This window comes from Etheostoma cragini, chromosome 14 (genome assembly GCF_013103735.1).
Source record: "Etheostoma cragini isolate CJK2018 chromosome 14, CSU_Ecrag_1.0, whole genome shotgun sequence".
Classification (NCBI taxonomy): Eukaryota; Metazoa; Chordata; class Actinopteri; order Perciformes; family Percidae; genus Etheostoma; species Etheostoma cragini.
In genome coordinates, this window is record NC_048420.1 from 19,196,783 (window position 1) to 19,212,968 (window position 16,186).

The following is a 16,186-nucleotide window of genomic DNA, read 5'->3' on the forward strand; positions in this document are numbered from 1 at the left end:
GCTCCACCTCTAACAGCTGCACCTTTAAAGTGATGTAGCCTACAAATTAATGCATACCTTTTCTATCACTGCTTTTACACGTATTTATTTCCAAATGTTTTCTTGTGTACGCGTGTGTAACCGATAGCAGTGAACTGGATGAACAGGAGTCAGATTATATTCTGGTGCACCAGCACACGTGACCCGCCCAACCCCGCATGTTGGTCGTCTTGTTGTTGCGCTCGCGCTATTTGCTGATGTCAGGATTCAGGAAAAAACCCAACTTCCTTATTACCGGTACACCGGCTTACAACTAAGTAAAGAAGCTTAGTCGCCACAATTCATTTCAGTAGCAGTGACGAACTCTTCGCATGGACACATCAGTGGAAGGACACATGTAACAGCTCGTGAGGAGCTTTTGAGGTAAGTTATTTCGACTTTGTCACGTTGAAAGTTGACGCGGAAACAGAAGTAGAGACTTTTTTAAACTAAAATGTTCGAGTAACCAAAATTAGACTGTTGTAATTTTGTTGTGGATCCGCTGTAATTACAGCACAAACTAAAACGTTTTTACAGCGCTATTTCCATAATTTAGATAGCGAGAGGACCCAGCAGAGATCCTTATGAGAATCTGTTTATTTCCCCTCTGTTCCCCTGTTAGGTCACAGTCAACTGTCTACAGATGGGAAGACGATGATACATTTACGGAGCAGCAAACCGTAGTGGTAGACTGGCAGATTTAGTAGATTTTAAGATAATGATAACTAGTTTGATGATCTTTGACTCATTTCAGACATTGTATCACGGGGATATTCCCAGGTTTTAGCCTCTGAAATGTGAGGATTTGCTGCTTTTCCCTAATTTAAATCAGTGGAAAGTGATTTTCTTTTGGATTTCGGACAACCTGAATCAAGACATTTGATTACTGGGAAACTCTTTCGGAATATTTTTTTTTTCATATTTTCTGCCATTCTTTTGTCATGACAGCTTGACTTGATGGATAACACATTAATAATATGCAGATTAAGCAATAACGAAAATAATCATTAGTTTCAGCCCTAAAAGTAACAATCTGATCTGAAGAGTAAATAAAATGTGTTTTAAGATAGAAAGAATTGAAAATATATAATGTACATAGCATGGCATGTAAGTATGTTACTAGTTTAAGAATAAACAAACTGGGCTGCAACTAATGATTATTTATCTGCAAGTTATGTTCTCAACATATCTATTCCTAGCTCTCTATAAAATGTCAAAGTGTCTAATGCCCATTATAATTTGGAATAGAATCGGCGTTTTATCTGACGAGAAGTCCAAACCCCAAAGATATTCAGCTAACAGTCATATGGGACAAAGAAAACATTTTCTGCACTTTGAATACAGCTCCAAAAGAAACCCTCTTTTAGGATTATGGTTTGGTCACCAGTAGTGGAAGAAGTACTCCGATATTTTACTTAGGTTAAAATAAATGTGTAAAGTAGCGTGACATGGAAATACTCAAGTAAAGTACAAGTACCTCACAATTGTACCTAAGTCAAGTTCTTTATAATGTGTTTTTCCAAACAGGGGGAATGTAAGCGAGTTGAAGCTGAAGAGATGAATGCTGATGTTGCTCACTTCACATCTGTGCACCCGGGGAGTGAGACCCCCAACACCCCCTGTCGGTACCTCCCATACTCTGACACTTCTGCATGGATCTTCTCTTCACCTCTTCCGGCTCCAAACTCCTCCCGTCTCTCCCGTGAGAGAATGCACGCCGGCGACCCCAACCTCTCCCCGGACCCCCAGCACCTGGAGGCCCAGCTGGACTTCTTTCATAAGCTCGGGTACTCCACGGCTCAAGTTCAGGCCGTTCAGCAGAAGTTTCACCCCAACATGGACGCAGATACACTTCTTGGGGAGCTGGTGAGGACCAGGGCCAGTCAGGAGAACGAACAGGGGCCGGGGACCACAATTTCCGTGCTGGTGCCCAGAGGGGACGTCCAGCTTGCGAGCACCACCATGCAGCTGCCTTTTACCGTATCATCTCCTCCGAGCAGAGAAGAGAGCAGTGAGGATGAAGAGGCTCTGAGACCCGTGGTTATAGATGGAAGTAACGTGGCAATGAGGTGAGAAACCGCTAGAATGATCGATTAGTACATCGAATCACAATTACAAGCAGTTACTTTGTCAATCGATAAAAAAATGCCTCAAATACACTGGTTATAGCATCTCAAATGGTACAGTTTGCTGCTTTTCTCTGATTAGTCAATTAATTAATTAGTCTATCAACATAAAATCCATCAGAAACTATTTAGAATTTCAAATGAGTATTTTAGTCATTTGTTTTTGAAAAGATTTGCAGAATTTAACCTCTGACATGTGAATATGTGCTGCTTTTCTTTGTCCCAGTAAACTAAACATCTTTAAGTTTTAGACTCTTGATCGAGCAAAACAAGACATTTGAACAATATGTCACAACTGTTTTACGAACTTTCAAGGCATTGATTTCCCCTCTCAAATTACACAAACTTTCAATGATTTTAGGGACCAGTGTGTCTCATACAAGCACTACAGGGTACCTTGTGCGTCGGTATCAGACGCTGAGGGCCATTGACCAAGCTGCCGTATTTGACAAGTTGGGGTAAAAATGTTTTTTTTATTCTGGAGGGAACATGAATATTTGTTCAAAATTTCATTGCGGTCCATCCAATAGTTGTCAAGGCATTACTCTAAAACCCCCAAATTCAAGCCTGATGTTGAGGCTGGCACAGCTAATAGCAATGAATCTAATAACAGATGACAGCTTTTGAAACCCTGACTCTCATATAACCTTACTTCTCTTCTTGTTTGTCTTGGCTTTATCCTTGACGCGTCAAAAAACTCCCACAAGGGTTTTGAACACTGACAAGTATTTTTCACGGTAGAGCTGAAGCAACTATGCAGGGACGGTGTCACTTGCAAATATTTGTAACTACCAGTATTCCTGAATTTAGATGCTTTGTTATGACTGTTTCCTGCCGGTACAGATCTCTAGATACAAGAAGTGGATGATCATGAACCAAAACACCTCAAACACCATATTCTATAGCCTACTTTTTGGGCATTGTTTTCTAAGCAAAGGGTCGGGAGAAAATACATTGGTAAAATGATGAAAAACAACATGTAAGATAATTCTATCTTTTATTGTGAACTACTGGACATTCTGACATCTTCAGGCCTAATAAAAAAAACTGAGCGGTGAACATCTCTTGTTGGTTTCACTACTCCACATATGCAACCTGCAGTTAGAAATACGTGTATTCACATTCTTCCGAGAGTCTCCAGTCTCCGTCTGTTTCCTGGGAACCTCACTGTGACAAGAAGACACAAGGAAGTCGTTGCTCTTAGCCAAGGAATTATTCAACACAAAACTCCCTGTGAAATCAGGACTTGTATTTTAAAACTTTAGTTTTTGTACATAATAAACAAGACGTATCATGTTAATAACTAAGGTTTAGAGGAGCTGGTAGTTAGATTTAGTTAACTCTAAAGTAAGCCAAGTTAGCTGTTTCACTATTTCCAGCCTTTGTCTTAAGCTAAGCTAAGAGTCTCCTGTCTTGTTCACTCAACCTGTTTGAGACAAGTGACAGGTTGTTAGTTTGTGATCCTCAAATGTACATAGCAAATAAGTTGTGTTGATAAGAGCTGTGGCGCAGTTTGAACATCAAAGAGTAAAGTCATAAAAGACACCTCAGCCTTTGTTCTTAACTAAGCCAGCCTCAATTGTTTGATTGTTAATGTGTTCTAATTTCTTTCCATTTATTCATTCATTCAGTCACGGGAACAAGGAAGTGTTCTCTTGTCTTGGAATCCAGTTGGCTGTGAACTTCTTCGCTGACAGAGGCCACACTGAAATAACCGTGTTTGTTCCCTTGTGGAGGAAGGAGCAGCCCCGGCCAGATGTTCCTATCACAGGTGAGATGACAGTGAATGACGTTAGTTTTTTGAGTTTTCTACTTCCTTCTTTGCCTGCCACCGTGGCTCACACAACACTGTCCTTATTGGTAATTGAAACCAAAGCGGGGACAGATTGCTCATGCTGATAAATTGTTTTGTTGCAGGATGTACTTTTTTGGTCCTGTCATTAATATTTAACCAGATAAAATCTGTCTGCTGGGAAAGAACCTAAGTCAAAATGTAACTTCCTGTAAAAATGATAATCGGATTGTCTATGACAATGTGAAAGTAATGGGATAATGTAAAAGAGGTGATGAACCTTCAGAGAATTATCACCTGAATCTGCAGCTCCCCTCGACTTTATGGAGCGTAATATTGAGTTTCAGCTCATTGTTTAGCTGCCTGGTCCGTAAATGTACTGTTCTGCTTCACCATTACTACTCTCATAGGTTTGTTTTCGGTGAAAAAGCTCTGCAACAAACAGCAGACAGACACAGTAGAGAGACTAACTGGGGAACTTGGGGAGCTTTTAGCTAAGATAATAGCCAGATATTTCCTTCAGGAGTTGGTCGAGACCAAAAACATTCACTACATTCATCCGGTGGTCACAAACACAACTCCAAATAAATGTTAATGTAACTGCTGGATGTGTCGATAAGCAACTGTTTTCTAACAAGTTTGTTAGATTAATGTAAATGGGGATGTTTCTGCTGCGCCGAAGCAGCAAAAATAATCTGTTTTGCGGGTTTAACTCTGACTTCATGTTTGGGGTTAAAGATCAACACATTCTGCGAGACCTGGAGAAGAGGAAGATTCTGGTGTTCACGCCATCGAGACGTGTTGCAGGCAAACGGGTGGTCTGTAATGACGACTGCTTCATCGTCAAGCTGGGCTACGAGTCTGACGGCATCATCGTGTCCAACGACATGTACCGGGACCTTCAGTTAGCAAAGCCAGAGTGGAAGCGCTTCATTGAGGAGAGGCTGCTCATGTACTCCTTCGTTAATAACAAGTGAGTTCTGCCTATTTGATATAGAGGCTTTCCCTCACTGCCTTCTTGGAATGTTATTTTTTGAATATTGTTTTTTGTAATGTATGAATTTTTACCATAACGTAGGTTTATGCCTCCTGATGATCCTCTGGGCCGCCATGGACCGACCCTGGAGAACTTACTGCGGAAGTTTCCAAAGACTCAGAAAAAACCGCTATGCCCTTATGGTGAGAAAATTCCTATCAGTCTCAGCTGTACTTTTTGTTTATTGCTGTTGGCAATGTTAGTGTGAGCAAGCTAGCAGGCTGATTTAAGCATGTTGTGTCAATTGGCTGTAGACTTAGGTTTGTTTTAGCGCTGCTAAAATCTTCTGATTTGTTGTTTTCCTTTTAGGTAAGAAATGCACTTATGGGATCAAATGTAAATTCCACCATCCTGAGCGAGCCAAACAGTCCAACCGCTCGGTTGCTGATGAGCTTCGGGAGAACGCCAAGCAGCGGTCCACCGCTCACAAACAATCCTCAGTTCGCTCCAGTCCTGTGCCTGGACAAAGCCTCTCGCTAGTGGAGGATATGGGAAAGAAACTGACACTGGAACACGAGAGTGGCTCCTTAAAAAAAGATCATAAAAACGAACAGTCGAATATAAGTCAGCGCTCCAATAAGAGGGCCACATCGAGAAAGGAGAAGACCGGCCAGCCCTCGTCTTCTGACCACAGTTCAGTGTGGCAGAGTGGCTCTCAGGAGCAGCTGGACTCTGGTTTAGGCTCCATAGACAGTTGGCCAGGGGATGGCCCTCGGAGTGTGTGTGATCACCAGTATGGGTTGACATACGGGAGCTCTCTGAACAGCCGCAGTGTGAGACAACAGTACTGTCCTCCGTGCAGCTGCTGTTCACGTGGCCCTTCCCCTCGGGGGACAGCACCAGCCTTTCGGCACCAAGACCAGCATTACAGCATTCCCTACCCAACTCATTATGCCAGTAACGGTGCATACCCAGTCAGCATGCCTGCGTACAGTCATCCTACAGATTTCCAGCACAGCAGAGTCCACGGCTGCCAGCAGCAGCAGCAGCAGCAGTACTGGTCCGATCCGTTTGGGGCTCATCCGCCGGGATTCCGCAGCCTGCCGGGGGAGGGCAGGCAGCCTCCTCGGGAGACGAGTCCCAGGAGGGAGGACAGAGAAGTTGTCCGGAAGAAGCTCCTCGCTATCTTCAGCGCCCACTTGGTGGACACTGCAATGGACATGTTTCCTAAGCTGATAGATCCCCAGATGCTGGTTGCTGAGATCCTCAAGCTGCAGAGTCAGAGCAGAAGATGAAGTCCAGTGCTGGTCCAAACCCCACGTCTATTAGTGGAAAGACTGAAAAGATAAACATGAGTTTGTGTATTTACGTATTGTGGTATCCACCTTGCTGTAAACTATATTTGAATATTTAATGTATTTGAACTCCTCTGTGAACTGGATAAAATAAGAGGCAGTATGCTGTTGATACAAATTGTATCTTTATTTAAACATGTGAAAAAAGAAAAATGTAGATTTTAAACCTGGACAAAAGCATTCTAATGCAACTGTTCTGCCATCAAATCTACTTTTATTGTGCCTATAATGTCTTTTTGTGTCATATTGGCACTGTGCACATTTGAGTTATTTTGATGCACAATTAATCTAGGCAATACTTAGCGTAAATAATAATTAATCTCTCAGAAATTAAATCGAAAATTGAAAATTGGCTTTATTATCATTTTTATTCCCAGTTTTGTATATTCATTGGGTTTTGGCAATACTTTTTCCCAATTTCCTCAGTAGAGCTTAGTGGACAGTTTAACAAAAAAGTGTATGTGTTTTATGTATAGTTACATTTATACTATTTTACTTAAGGATAAATTCATAGATTGGTCCATTGAGTGACAGACCTGGATTGTTTTTGTTTTTAACAGTTATGATTGTCACTGTTGTCATTACATAATCATGGTGATTAACGGATTACTCATCACACCACACCCATTGCAACTTTAATTTCACTTAGCTTTTTGTTTTCATGCCAAAAGCTCATTTTGCATCTAGTGCTGCAACTAATAATTATTTCCTCATTAATCCTTTGGTTTATGTAATATCTGCAAATACTTGTATCTTTTACGCCCAGTGTGATGTCTTTGAGTTGTCGGATGTTCTGCCAAACTGACTTTTGTACTGTTTGCCGCTTGAACACATTCAGTCAAAAGCCCATCAGTGCTGCAGGTTAAAACAAACAAAATTATGAGGAACGTGAGCCGTCACAACTTGTTCTCCAACACAAAACCACATGGTTTCTTTTTCTTAGAAAGTTACGGGAAACCAAAGCAGCACAAGTTGTTCCAATTGAATGGGGTCAATGTGGGGGAGGTTCAGATGATGATCAGACTTGTTGGGATTCATGAAAAGAAAACTCCTTGAACTCTACAGGTACTACATTTCTCACTTTGTTTGAGCTACACTCTGTATGAGAGGTGCTATATAAATACATGTATTATTTTTATAAGTAGCAGTGTGGTCAGTTGTTGCTTCATATATTGCTACACAGTGAGCACATTTAAATATTGGACACTTAACCACAAAGAACGGAGGTAATAAAAAACTATTATGTGAGATTTTTGACTCATTCGTGGAAACAAGTTGCCAATAATGTGTTCTGAATGTACTTTCCCTGCTTACCCTGCAATTGTGTATTGACTAAATATGTATTAACCCACCCACACATAATTTGCACACACACACACACAGTAAGGATGTGGAAAAAGGAAATGTTCTAATTTCGGCACATTGTAGATACTGTGAGATAAAAATAAAACGGAATGTTTCTGTTAAATTAGACCAATAAAGCAACAAGTAATAACATAGGAAAGATTTCTTATTAAACTATAGTAAAGGGGGCCACATAAACATGCACTGCTAACATGTTCAACACAAATGTAGAGTTTAAGTGCACATAGGCCTATGTAAAGATGCAACATACCACTTGATCTTATTTATGGAGGTCAGGACAAACCTGTTCTGCAGCACCATCATTTACTCAAGTACGATTTTGAGATTCATCTACTTCTCTTTATGAGTATTTAAACATTGAGATACTCTGTACTTCTACTTCTCTGTAGTTTAGAAGCAAATATGTTTCCAACACTGCATTTATTTTAAAGCTGTAGTTGAAAATGAAAGTGTTAAAACTTTAACAGAAATGGAACAGGGGAAATCACATATGTATGTTTAATCTGATTGAGGTTCCAGCAGATCTTTACGGAGCATTTTGCTGCATCAGATAAGATCTGGGCTGTAGAAAGTTTTGAACACAACATTGACATATCATGACATTTTAAGTTGAGATGATGAACTACTTAGCAAACAGTGGTTTATTTACTCATCCAGCAGTTACGGACCAACAGTATCCTTCATTTGGAGCCGTGTTTCTAGCCACCTGATCAATGAAAGTATAACATTTACCCCCTTTTCAATAATTCTTTTGTCTCTACTGACTCCTAAGAAAAATGTGTCTCTTTATCTGCTAAATGCTCCACGTTGTTTACCAGCTAATCTCTAACTGTGGTGAGAGTAAACCATATTAATAAAGTTGTAAAGGTAAGCAATGAGCTGGCACTCACTATAAGGCTCTATAAAGTTAATTATCATTGACAACATTGTTTTCAGTCTCATTTTAAGGTTTAAAACAAACAAACCAAATCCTAAAAATAAGGTAGGTAGGACTCCTAAATTATCTGGGCCGGACCCACATACTTTGGCTATACACACTGTTCTATTCACACATGTTTAAAATGTGATCTTGAAGAATGACTCACTGAATGTTTTGTTCTCATTGTTCCTTAGCATAATATGCAAATACTGAGGCGGGTTTAAGGAAACACTCTGCTGCAAGTGTGCACAAGTTAAGACATGACATGAGGTGCTTGAGTTCAGACAAGGAATGAAACTCATAGACAGGTTGACATGGAGAAAAAAACACGGCATTTACATTAACTTTGTTATACAGTTTTGAAGGTCTCCTCACTTCCTGAAGTTCATCAGAAGTGTTGTAAATTTGTAAAGACAGTATAAATGGGACACCGGTGCAAATTTGACAGTACTGTACTTCAGTACAATTTTGAGGTACTTGTGTTTGCTTTCTGTTGTTTTACTTGAGTAACATTTTAAATTGAGGACTTTAAGGGTAATTAAATATTTTCAGACTGCGGTATTCTGCTTTTACTTAAGCAAAGGATCTTAGACTTATTCCGTTACTGGAAAAAAATGTATCTCCAGGCAAACATGTCTTGACTACTTTATAAACTAGTATGGTGGCAGTAGCTCAGTCCGTAGAGAGTTGGGTTGGGAATCCGAGGGTCACTGTTTCAAGTCCCCATATGGACCAAAAAGTAGGGAGTGTGGATTGGCTGGAGAGATGCCACTTCACCTCCTGGGCACTGCCAGGTGCTCTTGAGCAAGGCGCCATACCCCCCCCCCCCCCCCCCCCCCCCCCCCCCCCCCCCCCCCCCCCCCCCCCCCCCCCCCCCCCAACCACTCAGGCCGCTGGTTCAGCTGGCAGCCCACTCACTCTGACATCTCTCCATTAGTGCATGTACAGGTCCTGAGAATGTGTGTGAAGTTCAGGCCTGTGTGTGATTACTAACAAAGTGTGTACACAGAGTGTAAATTGTAATTTCCCCATTTGGGATTAATACACAAATTACAATTAAACTAAAGCTTGTTCAAATACAAATACTTGTAACTTACTTACGTTGCACTTTTCCTAGACAGTGTTGTTAGTTGAAAACAATTCACCAGGTTACAGACGTGTTATGACTCCTCCTGTTGGATTTATGAATAATTGCAGTGCTTTTATGCATTGTGGTTTAAGTTACAGCAAATATGTTCATTGTGGGATGTTCACTGTCACACAATTATTCAGAAAACACCAAGTAGAAGACAAACAAAATGTAAATATATCCCTCTTTTATGCACACTTTGTCAATCTAAAATTGAATCATAAATAGTTGTTTTTTTTAAAGTCGTGATGTTTCACACTCCAGTACAGTAGGTGGCGGCATGCACCTTATTTGTTAGTTTGTAGCCGCTCGCCAAACTAAAGAACAAGAAAAAGAAACTCCACTACCCAAAAGTCAAATAGTACTAGCGCATGCGCAGTTTAAATCGGTTACATGACGCTTATTTTGCTGTCTTAACCCAGTTTCTGTAGCCGCTGCTTTTGTCTGTCTTAGATAATAACTAGCAAATACATGTTGCAGTTATGTAGCACACATAAGAAGGAATGTACCCTGCTGTGACCAGCTAACTGTCTGGGAACCTACTGCTGCTCCGTTTCACAACCAGCTAGCGTTAGCGAACAAGCTAGCCAGCCAGACGCTAGCAAACAAGCTGCGATGTGCTGCTGTTTGTTTTGCTCTCTCTCTCTTGTCTTAGGCTAGCTATCTAACTCAGCTGCCAGGCGGCTAACCGAGCTAGCTAGCTACGTTTTTGTGTTTGGTGTGAAGAAGAAAATACACTGAAACCACCTCCTTATGCTGTTGTTGCTTTATCAAGTGTCCAGCTAAGATGTGGCAAAGTGTCGGGCTCACACTGCTGGTCATTGTGGCCACACTTGTCTGTGCGCTGCTCTTCATGCTGTTTGGTGAGTTAAACGAAAATAACCATAATAAGTTATTCGTTACATAAAAAGCTAAATCCTTAAGCCATTCTGTAACTGATTTGACTGTTGTCATTGGATTGGGGGGAAATGATAGTGAGGACACGACACTGTTAGAGAAAGCAACAGCCGATAAATGATATTAATTACAGAAGCAGTCGTTATCAATGAAAATCTTGGGTCAGACTTCCTCAAAATCTTAACTAAGCAAAAACTAAATAACAAAAATTATTGCCTAAGTTAAAATATAGGTATAGGCCTACATATTGATAAAATGTGAAATGAGGTCAAATACATTTTTGAAAGACTTATTGCAAACGAATAAGCTTAATGGAAACTCGAATGTAGTAAATGTGCATAGTGAGAAGAATATTCGTACGAAGCATGTAATACCGTTAAGGGACAATTTTAGGGTTAAGTGAAATGCGATCTTAAATAAAATAACAGTTTTTTTCTTAAATGTCCAACTAGTCCTGTACAGTTGCCAGGTGGATCAGAGTGTATTAAATGTCTTTAGCCGGTGTTTCAATTTCAGTAAGGAGTTTCTATTTTTATCATGCACAGAGAACGTAAACATGTCCTCTCCACCGCCTCCAGCACTCTGTCCCTGCTCTGCCTGCACCTCATCAGCTTTCAACTGGAAACGCTGACTCGACACAACCAGGTGCAGGTGGAGCAGGGGAAAAAGATAGAAAATATGAAATGTTGGGGCTCACCCAGTCTAAGTTTGTGGCTCTTAATATATAACCATTACTGGTACCCGTTCCAGAGCTAAGCAGCTGTTATTTCTGTAGATCCTGTAAATAACCAGCCATCTTTGAAAAATGTAACATTGTTTTGAAAGTATTTACATAATCCTCAAAGACTCATTAGCAGCGGTGGGAGAAGTATTCAAATGATTTACTTACAATAGCGCAGAGTACCAATGTTCCACCATAAGTACATTCTGAATATAAAAACTTAGTAGTAAAGCTACAGAAGTATTATCAAAAAAATATTGACAGTGGAGTAGAACCATAAAGTAGAATAAAATGGAAATACTCACATAATGTTCAAAACTGTTCATCAGCAGAGTACTCAAGTAAATGTACGTAGTTGTTTTTAACCTCAGCTCTTCTGACCATCTGGATAAAAACTGCTTCACAATTTTTGTTAAAATCAGTTTCCAACTCAATTTCCTATCCAGCCATAAATTACATGTCTCCTGGCTCGTTTTGTTCAACAAAAGACAAAAAACATCAATATAGACAAATATTGCTTACAATAAAAAATAAAAATAAAAAAGTCACTTCACGTTGTAAACATTGCGTAACGATTTTTCATTTCTGGCTGCCGTCTTTGTTTGGTTTAAGAGACAGCTCAGCAAAGGGGTGTAAAAATCTTAATCATTCAGCGGATAGAACGTGTTTTCACCAGATGGTTGGAGTATTTTAGTTTTTAAAATATCTTAAAAACAGCTGTAAGTGTTAAACGCCCTTCGGAGATTTGTTTCAAAGATTGGTGGACATTTATTTTGCAAAATAACCATTAAGTTAGAACTACATGAGGGCACCTGTGGTTTTAAGAGTGGCTTTATCATGCCTGTAAATATGTAGCTATTTTTCCTTCTTCAACCCTCAGGTTGGTATGTAGTCTGGCAACTCTTCTTGTCCAAGTTCAAGTTTCTGCGTGAACTTGTTGGGGACGCCAGCACCCCGCAGGCCGAAACGCAGCCGTCCGAAACCAAGAGCGAACGTACAGCAAACGTCCCACCAAGAAGTCGACCCAAGACGGCACGCCAAAGAGTCGCCTTTCCAGAAAGCACTTCATAGATCATCCAGACCACCACTGTGTATCCTTCATGACCCCTCTCTCGCCGTCACTGCCCGTCAGCCCTCTACAAACGCCATCAGGGGTATTTAACCTGCACACTAAACAAGGACCTTGTGCACACTTAGTAGTCAACCCTCCTCTTCACCAAGACACTTTAAACTGGCCAGGCAGATGTCCTGGTTTCAAAGGGAAAAGCCATTACTGTCCATTTCTGTATGTCACCTGTTCATGTGGTTAATTATGTATTGAGGAGCGAGTCCGGAGCTCCCCTCCTGGTCCTCTTGTTATCCTGCAATAGTGACAGCCAGCTTTCATGAGCGGCCACGCTGCTATGTGCCACCCATGTGGAGTATGAAGAAGCTCCATCATACAAAGAGATGTGTTCTCTCTCTAATGTACATCTTTTAATTTTTTTTTTATAAAGAGAAGTAAGTCCTACTTTGAACAAAGTAGTCAGATTAAAAATTAGCTTGTATGCATCATTTCAACAAGAAAAACTGAAGATGAACTGAAACAGTGATTTGTAAAACTGACAATTTTCTTTTCTTCACATGGAGACGTTTATGCTGTCATTTTGTTGTTTCTTTGCACAGTATACTCTGGTATGAGGTGGAAACTGTCTCACCCAGCAGATAATGCCCAAAGCCTCAAAGATGGAAAATAACTTCATTCCAGATGTGTAAAATGTGACTTTTTTTCTTGCAACTTCTCCTTCACCCCCATTTTATACATATATATATATTTATACTTGAAGAGTCAGGAGAAAGTTTCAAGGACGTTTTGTTGTTCCGATTCAGTTATACACATTATTAGCTTATGTTTAAGAGCAATGAAACAAGGCTTCCTGCGGCCCGGGTGGCGTCTGAACCCTCTCCTGTCCCCTGTGCCTCTGTCTGCACCAGTGCCTGTCTAGATGGCCTCCTTTTGTAAAGCCGACAGTACATTGGTTTCCATTACAGGGCAAATCAAAGCTGACCTAATCCATATTCATGTAAGATTCTCCCTCCTAATACTCATTCAACTCTGGCATCTTTTTCTCAGCAAGGAATTATTTTCTTCTTCAGTGGAGCAGTAGCTTCAAATAAATAATGCCATGAAAATAAAGAGCCCCGACCTGTTTTGTTTGTTTGGAAATGTGATTAATGGTTTCAAGTACAAATTATATTAGCTACAAATTCCCTGTGTAATAAACATAAAATACTTCATAAATTGCCTCATTCTACAGTACATTCAGAAATATTTAGACCATGTTTACAAGTATTACCCCCAATCTTAATACCCCATAGTGACAAAGCAACAACAGGTTTTAGATTAATTTTTTTAATATATAATAGATTTTTATTTATTCCAAAAAATGAGAAATTCCATGTTGCAGGTGCAAAATGTCAGACACAGAACAAACACCCAGAATAGATACAACAGGATACAGGACATAATAGGATAGAATATAAGAAATTTAAAATAAATTTAAGTTGGGAATGAAAATGTACAACTGTTTAACTATTAAACATTACTATTAAACAACAAAGTTGTTTATTGAGAGCAAACTGAAATATCACATTGATATGAGTATTCACACTATTTGCTGTGACGTGCAAAATTTCGACACCTTTTTATGACGTTTCTATACCTTGATTGGAGTCCACCTGTGGGGTACATTCAGTTGATTGCACATGATTTGGAAAGTCTGTCTGTATACCGGTCTCACAGGTAACAATGCATATCTGAGTAAAAACCACACGAGGTCAAAAGAACACTTGCAGAGTTCAGATACCGGATCGTGTCGAGGTAGAAGTGGGGAAGGTTCCCAAGAGCACAGTGGCCCGCATAGTTCTTCTTTCGGAAGAAGTTTGTAACAACCAGGACTCTGCTGTCTACCCGGCCTAACTGGACGTCAGGGGGGAAAGAGCTCCACCTGGGTGTCATCCCTCCGGAGGTTACTTTCTACCATCACTGCAACCCTCCTCGGAGAAAGACACATGGATGTTTGTAATTAGCAAAAAGCTAATCTGGTTCGATGAAACCCAAGACTGAACAGTGTGGTCTTGTTTCTAAGTGGCACGTCTGTAAGACGCCTGGCCCCGCTCATCACGGCCTAGGGACAAAACCGGCCTCGAGTGTCACAGCCAGAGCCCGGACTTGAATCTAATCAGACATCACTGGAGAGATGTGAAAATGGCCGTCAGCCGGCGGCCCCCGTCCAACCTGACCGAGCTAGAGAGGATCTCCAGAGAAGTATGGCAGAATCCCCAGAATCCAGGTGTGCAAAACTATTTGGCCTCATACCAAAGACGACTTAAGGCTGTAGTCGCATGCCTGAGTTGCTTCAAATACTTGCATAGTTTATGGTCTGAATACTTAAAAAAAGAAATGTCACAAATGGCAATGTGATGTCAGTTTCTTTGACATCCTAGAGTTTAAACACAAGGTGGCAGTATTGCGCTGTAAAAACCCGCCACCTTTACAAACGACACTATCACAGTTTAAAATGGAAACGCAACAACTGAGCAGGATGGTCCATTACATGTTGAATCACTGGTCTGTAGTCCGTTTAGTATTTTTATGAATCCATGTGGATAAAGAATAAAATCCTTTCAGCTGCATTTTTTTTAGTAATCATCAGGTTTGATGAAAAAAGGAAAATATAACTAAATAAAGCTGATTATCTGTTGTTAATTTCCCAGTTTTAATGAGTAAATGGTTTATGAAGTGAATCTAATATGCTGTAACAAACTGCAGCTGCTTCGTTTTTGAGCGGAAGTCATATGCTTAAACGTGCAAAAAATATAATACTCTAAACAAAACTTAACACAAAAACACATGTGCTGACTCTTCTGCTTACTCGTCCCTCTACCCTTTAAACTCTGCTGGCTGATTTGCTACCATACATTACTGCCCCAAAACTCACTGCAGTGGATTAATCCACTGTATGTATAATGCAGTTTTGACTCTGTCTGGCTTTAAAATACCATTTGTCTTTGACAAGGCTTAATCCATTTCAGCCCCAAGGGTCATTAGCTTATTCCTAAATTGCTTGTGCTCATTGCAACATAAGGGTGCAGTGATAGTGACCGCAAACATCACGTAGCACAGTGAAGAGGCCTACAGCATTAAATCAAGTCAAATGATCCATATGGACGTTATTTAAAGCTCACATGTATTACATTTCCCCAATGACCTTTCTTTTGAGACCCATTTCTGTCAGTCCGCTCGTTTTTTTTACACTCAAATTATCATTTCACTTGTGTCTGCAACAACAAATGCATCCTCCATCTGCACTTATTTACAGTAAATACATTTACTCAGTAGCTTAAATTTGTATGTACTCCTACTACTTCATCTATCCGACAGTTGTAGTACTTGTGCAGATTAAGAATTGAAAAATGAAGTAATCTAAAGTATGGTGTCGTTTAAAAACCTGGCAGTGTATTACATTTGTTAAATATGCTCCACCTTTTCCCAACTTCAACACTTAAGTAAACATCAATTCATCAATATTTAAAATCTAATAATACGCTATTGTGATATGTTCCAATCTTTTATAAGTACTTTTAATGTTGCTATTTTAAGTATATTTTGAGTACTCAGATCTTCTATTTAAGTAAAAGTAGCAACACTGTAGTGTTCTGTTACAAGTAAAAGTTCTGCATTTAAAGGAACACACCACCGTTTGTTGAAATAGGGCTTATCAAGGTCGGCCCTAGCAGGAGATAGGTGGGCCAACGCATTTTTTGTCTCAGTGCATGCATTGCTTTAGTCTGGTGCAACACCAGCAGCGCCGCCGCTAGTTAGCTTAGCGGAGTGAATGGAATCCTA

The 16,186-nt window shown here is 40.2% G+C and overlaps 2 protein-coding genes across 2 annotated transcripts; both read left to right on the forward strand.

Moving 5' to 3' along the window:
- The first annotated feature begins 262 nt into the window (after positions 1-262).
- Positions 263-6,489, forward strand: si:dkey-206d17.12 (uncharacterized protein LOC563108 homolog). Its single transcript, XM_034891782.1, has 6 exons — positions 263-402; positions 1,546-2,087; positions 3,776-3,915; positions 4,675-4,909; positions 5,015-5,115; positions 5,282-6,489. The coding sequence occupies exons 2-6, from the start codon at positions 1,576-1,578 to the stop codon at positions 6,205-6,207; spliced, it is 1,914 nt and encodes a 637-aa protein (XP_034747673.1). The 5' UTR covers positions 263-402; positions 1,546-1,575; the 3' UTR covers positions 6,208-6,489.
- A 3,588-nt stretch (positions 6,490-10,077) lies between these two features.
- smim13 (small integral membrane protein 13) lies at positions 10,078-13,468 on the forward strand. Its single transcript, XM_034891783.1, has 2 exons — positions 10,078-10,543; positions 12,179-13,468. Exons 1-2 carry the CDS (start codon positions 10,468-10,470, stop codon positions 12,367-12,369), a joined length of 267 nt encoding a protein of 88 aa, XP_034747674.1. The 5' UTR covers positions 10,078-10,467; the 3' UTR covers positions 12,370-13,468.
- Positions 13,469-16,186: the final 2,718 nt, after the last annotated feature.

What these genes read in the sequence shown, in the direction of transcription:
- smim13 (XM_034891783.1), top strand. Translation starts at nt 10,468, where the DNA reads ATGTGGCAAAGTGTCGGGCTCACACTGCTGGTCATTGTGGCCACACTT. An exon ending in GCTGCTCTTCATGCTGTTTG is followed by an intron (nt 10,544 to 12,178) that starts GTGAGTTAAACG and finishes TTCAACCCTCAG; the next exon opens with GTTGGTATGTAGTCTGGCAA.
- si:dkey-206d17.12 (XM_034891782.1), top strand. Translation starts at nt 1,576, where the DNA reads ATGAATGCTGATGTTGCTCACTTCACATCTGTGCACCCGGGGAGTGAG. An exon ending in GCCAGATGTTCCTATCACAG is followed by an intron (nt 3,916 to 4,674) that starts GTGAGATGACAG and finishes TTGGGGTTAAAG; the next exon opens with ATCAACACATTCTGCGAGAC. An exon ending in TACTCCTTCGTTAATAACAA is followed by an intron (nt 4,910 to 5,014) that starts GTGAGTTCTGCC and finishes ACCATAACGTAG; the next exon opens with GTTTATGCCTCCTGATGATC.